At 48.6% G+C, this 5,509-nt stretch overlaps 2 protein-coding genes across 2 annotated transcripts in view; both read right to left on the minus strand.

The window, feature by feature from the left end:
• Positions 1-426: 426 nt before the first annotated feature.
• Positions 427-1,658, minus strand: LOC114071729 (inositol 1,4,5-trisphosphate receptor-interacting protein-like 1). Its single transcript, XM_027909582.1, has 2 exons — positions 1,577-1,658; positions 427-1,386 (listed from the first exon to the last, which is right to left on the minus strand). The coding sequence occupies exon 2, from the start codon at positions 1,381-1,383 to the stop codon at positions 427-429; it is 957 nt and encodes a 318-aa protein (XP_027765383.1). The 5' UTR covers positions 1,384-1,386; positions 1,577-1,658.
• A 1,977-nt stretch (positions 1,659-3,635) lies between these two features.
• The window catches only part of LOC114071728 (retinoblastoma-like protein 2), a 10,217-nt gene continuing 8,343 nt past the window's right edge, over positions 3,636-5,509 (minus strand). The window contains 1 exon segment of the mRNA XM_027909581.1: positions 3,636-3,653. Coding sequence (XP_027765382.1) covers positions 3,636-3,653 — 18 coding nt within the window.

Here is a 5,509-nt window from a genome sequence, read left to right on the forward strand (position 1 = left end):
TGACACTGGGCAAGTTCTGCTCAACCTTTCTCTTTATTTTCAAATATTAAGCAGAAAGGTAGAAAAATAGAACTCCATGTGGAGTAGGTGCAGAATATTTAACCCTATCCTGACTATTTATCTTAGCCTAACTCTACCCCAGCCTAAATCAGCCCTTGGGAAAGCACTATGTTAAAATCTAACCCCCTGTGAGTCTAAGGCCATACTAAGCCCTAACAGTACCCCAGTCTAAACCAACCCTTGGAACTGTAATAAGGGAAACTCTAACACTATACTTAATCTAGTCCTATCCTACTGTAACTCTAGCCCAGCCTAAACCAACCCTTGGAAATGTAATAAGGGAAACTCTAACACTATACTTAATCTAGGCCTATCCTACTGTAACTCTAGCCCAGCCTAAAGCAGCAAGTGGAAAGCTGCAGCTGCCTATTCCAGGAGCAGGAAGGTGCCTGGGCGGCCCTGCTGCAGTGCCAAGAGCAGCACAGCGCAGAGCTGCACCTGGCAGGGGCCGGTCAGCAGGAGCATGCAGGAGCTGGAGGAGGGCAGCACCTGGAGCTGCCAGTCGTGCCACTGAGGCAAACGCTCCCAAGCTGATTCCACCAAACTCTGCACCCAGCCAGTGATTTTCTTCCCCTCCAAGTAGGAGTCTGTGCAGAGGGTGTGCACCAGGGGCGAGGGTTGATTGTTGTGCGTGGGGTGGACAAAGCACAAGGTGTCCCCCGTCATCCTGGAGCACGAGCACTCCAGCAGCACACGGATGTGGCAGCACCTCTCTGGCACATCCATCCCGTCCTCGGGCAGCTGCAGGCGGAAAGAGTGCCTGGGGGGTGGCCTCAGGAAGACAAGCAGCTGGTAGAGGATGCAGTGCCCCAGGTCACTCCAGGACTCGAGGGGGCCCTGCTTGCCAGTGGCCGGGTGCAGCTCTGGCATGAAGGTGTTCTGGGAGAGCACTTGGCACACCTCCAGGAGGTCCCGCACAAGCTTCTTCAGGCTCCGGCCCATGTAGGGCAGTTCCTGCAGTGGTGACAGGCTGAGCTCTGCAAAAGGCCTGACAGTACCTGCTGCTCTGCTCAGCTCATCTTCCTCCTCTCCTCTGGAGCGGTCCTGCTCCCAGCGAGAGGCCTTCTCCCTTTGCCAGGCCAGCCAGCAGAGCACAGCTGCTGCAGCCACCCAGAAGAGCCAGTGCTGCAAGATCCAAAGCAGTGGAACTTCTAGCAGGGCCCTCCTCCACTCGATGTCCTCCCACAGCTCGGTCATCTTCTCCTCTAGAAAAATCTGCCGTTCCTTCATCCGCTGGACAGTGACTGCATCGCTCTGGCCATCCTGCGTGGGCTCGGGCAGGACGGCCAGCACAGCCAGGAGGAGCACAGTTGCTGAATCCATGGCCTGCAGGAGATGGGAGACAAGTTTCTTGGGGCACTTGCCAACAAGAGAGCCCTGAGCACCAGTGCCAGGCCCCAGGGGCACAACTTGGCACTGCTGGGAGGGACTCAGCTTTCGCTCAGGGCTACAAACCCCCCTGGGCATCTTCCCCATGGCCCATCCATCCCAGCCTTCCCCCTGCACGTGCACTCACTGATCACCCAAGTCCAACTGCCTTGGGGCTGCCTGCTGTTGTACCTGGGGACAGCTCCCATTGTCACCTGTCCTCTGTGATGTCACAGCCACCAGAGATACATCACGCAGCCAACAAGCCTGAAACGAGAGCAAGGCTTAAAAGAGTTAACTGAGATCTCACTGCCCTAAGCTCCCCACAGACTCTGCCTATTATCAATATGCATGATTAGGTGTTGTAATCATATGAATATGGCACAACTTTCTCCGCCTGGCTGCAGAATCCATGGGAGCTCGGGAGCCCCTGGGAGCGCCCCGGGTAAAATTTACTCAGAGGGGCTCCCGTCCTGGATGGCTCACTGCGGGGCTGGACAAGGACTCACTGCCTCTTGATTACAAGTTTTTATATTTGGTTTAGTCTGCTTTGGGTTTGGGGTTCCCATAAGACGAGGACATGACACCGTCTTGCTGGGAGTAACGGACAAGGACGCTTTTTCTGGGGTGCAAGCCCTGAGAGTTGGTATGTTCCAGATTTGTTTGTATTTGGCCAAATATTGTTTGTTTTGAGGGAAACAAGGTATCTACGTTTGCTTTTGGTTGTTCTTTTGTTTATGGGATTAGTTCCCTTAAATTTATAACCACCCTATGAATTGGGATTTGGGGCGCTGCTGTTGCGTTACTCCTGCAGTGCAGCAGCTGTCATAGTACTTTGTTATATGTTGCTTTGCTAATTTTGTGTTGTCTTGTTTTGTGCTGGAAACAAAATTGAACTTGGGAGGTTTTGTTTGTTGTGAACCAGTCCTAGAAACATCTTGCTAAGGAGTTTTTATGGGAGAGGGATCTGAGAAATTGAGTGTGAAAACCCCACACAGCCCAAGATTAGAATTTGTCCATTTTGTAACTGTTCATTAGATGTTCCTGCTTTATTTAAGAGTTGCAAAAGATATTCTTGGCCCCCGTGGTGCACAGGAAATACGCCTAGAGTGTGTATTCTGTGGTCAGCAGTGGCATCTCATGGATTGGTGCAGATATTCAGGTTTAGTGTGAAGGCCAAATATTTGGTGGTCTTAGGGCGACATCTCGTGGATTTGTGCGATAGTACAGATTGGTTGTGCGTCGTGGATTTAGATCGAGAAGTTATTTGAATTTGAAGAGTAGATATTATTTGGCAATATAATAGTTGTGATTGTTAGTGTATTACAGATTTAATCGTTTATCTTCATAATGGGAGTCAAAATGAGTAAAAAAATAAATGCTTAAACTCTGTGGGGTGTCTATTAAAACACTGGAGAGATCTGGGAGGAATTCCCAGAGAACCAAAGTAAAAAGACCTTTTTAAAATATTGCCAGAGTTGGTGGCCGCTGTATATATTAGATGATGGTGACAAATGGCCACAGCAAGGAAGTCTTAATTACAACACAATTTTACGGCTTTTGTTGTTCCTTTGCAGGGAGCTGAAGTGGGATGAGGTGATGTGTGCAGACATGTTTTTCACTTTAAGGAATAAACCTGAGTGGCAGAAAAGTTGTGGTATTAATACAGCCCCCCAAGACCCTCTTGTTTTGGCACTGGAGAGGAGTCAGAAGAATAGCAGGCCGAGGAAGCGTTGTTGTGATGCGTGCAGCACAGGTCAGGGGGTCTCAAGCTGGGAAAGAGAGAGTGATGAGGAAAGTATCCCAGAGCCTCCCGAACTGCAGCCTCATTGTAGAGCACCAGAGCCAGCTGGGCAGGGACCTGGCAGCCTGCAGGAGTCGGGACGGGATGGGACAGATTCTGAAAGCACAGCAGGGAGCGTGGAACACCCAGAAGAGGGGTGAGCAGCACACATCGGGGTCTGACCATGGGACAGAACGCCAAGAGCAAGCCTGGGGGTAGAACAAAAGCTAAAACTGAGACTGGCCACACAGTTGCTCCTCTGAGGCAGGCAATGACACCTGCAGGTAATTGGGCAAAAGGGAAAGGACCTTTTTCAGTGAGTGATTTGAACAGCTGGAGGGAGGAAGCAAAACTATTTAGAGAAAATCCTGAGAAGGTGGCTAAGAGATTTGAATTAATTGTGAAAAACCAGGACATTGATTGGTCAGACATACATTGGATACTCTCAGAACTGAGAGAAACAGAAAAAGAGCTTGTAATAAAAACAGCAAAAAATCATGTGGAAGGATAGATTGCAACAAATGTTTTAGGGGGAGACATAAATGAAATTTTTCCAGTCTGAAAACCTAACTGGGCCCCAAATAATAACCCTGACCATTCTAAGGTATTGGATCGGTATAGAAGATTGGTCCAGGGGGGATTGTGAAGCCCTACACCCAAAGCAGCGAATTGGGCTGCCTTGTATGATGTAAGGCAAGGATGGGACAAGACCCCCACGGCATTTTAGACAGAGCTGCCATGAGAAAACACTGCCCTGGATCCGTCATCAGAGACAGGGAGACAACAACTGGTGGGGTTGTTAATGGGACAAAGTAACCCTGACATAAGAAAAAGGTTCTAGAAAATTGATCATCCTTCTAATAAAGGTGGTAATGAATGAAACCTGGAAAGTGTACAACAACAGGGAGAAAAGAGAGAAAACTTGCAAGGGTTGTGATTGCTGCTCTAACTCAGAATTCAAATCTTAGGGGTCATGGCAGAGGACAGGCAGTACGAGGTAGACGGGGCTCACCTTTCCAACAAGCAAGAGTGGGACAAAATCAATGTGCCTATTGCATGCAGGAGGGACACTGGAAGAGAGATTGTCCTAAATTGGCAAATAATAGAAACTCAGGAGGGGCTGTCATAGCTCACCAAGATGCTGAATGAAGGGGAATGGCTGGTTCATCCCTAGAAGACCCACTGGTTAAAACTGAGCTGGGGGAAGAAGAGGAAAAATTGGACTTTTTAATGGACGCCTTTTTCTGTCTACCCCTATCTCAGGAAAGCAAGAAGATTTTGCTTTCCAGTGGGAATTTGTTAGTAGTGGAAGAAAAATGAAAATAACTTGGATGGGTTTACCTCAGGGATTCAAAAATAGTCCAGCTTTGTTCAGTAATCAATTAACCAAGGAGCTGGAGCAATGGTAGCAGCCATTGGGACATGGTGTTCTTCTACAATATGTGGATGATCTCCTAATAGCACTGAAACAAAAGAAAATTGCATTCAGGAGACAATATATCTCTTAAATTTCTTGGGTTTAAGTGGTTATCGAGTCTCCCAACAGAAAGCTCAGCTGGTCCAGCAGAAAGTCACGAACCTGGGATATGAAGTGTCAGGAGGACAACGATCCCTGCGGATGGTGAGAAAAGAAGCCATCTGCCAGACACCCAGACCAGAAATGGGGAGAGACCTTCAAGCCTTTCTGGGAATGACAGGTTGGCGTCGTTTATGGATATACCAGTAAGCACTAATTGCATAGCCTTTATATGACCTGCAGAAAATAACCAGGAGTAACATAGTCTGGACCCCTGAGGCAAGTGAAGCCTTCCAACAGCTGAAGTGGGAGCTCAGGAGGGCTCTGGCACTGGGTTTGCCTGATGTGATGAAGCCCTTTTTGTTGTTCTCCCATGAGCGTCAAGGATTGGCTTTAGGGGTCACGGCCCAGCAATTCGGGCCAAACAGGAAGGCCCTGGCTACTTATCATAGAATCATAGAATCATAGAATCATAGAATAGATTGGGTTGGAAAAGACCTCCAAGATCATCAAGTCCAACCCCTGATCCAACTCCAATTACTATATCATGGCACTAAGGGCCACGTCCAATCTCTTTTTAAAAACCTCCAGGCATGGTGAATCCACCACCTCTCTGGGTAGGCCGTTCCAATGCCTGATTACCCTCTCTGTAAAGAATTTCTTCCTAACATCTAACCTAAACCTCCCCTGGCAGAGCTTGAGCCCATGTCCCCTTGTCCTATTGTTGGTTGCCTGGGAGAAGAGACCAACCCCCACCTGGCTATAACCTCCCTTCAGGTAGT

This window comes from Empidonax traillii, unplaced genomic scaffold (assembly GCF_003031625.1).
Source record: "Empidonax traillii isolate 1590-97213 ecotype Southwest subspecies unplaced genomic scaffold, ASM303162v1 scaffold2234:size31437, whole genome shotgun sequence".
In the NCBI taxonomy this organism is placed as follows: Eukaryota; Metazoa; Chordata; class Aves; order Passeriformes; family Tyrannidae; genus Empidonax; species Empidonax traillii.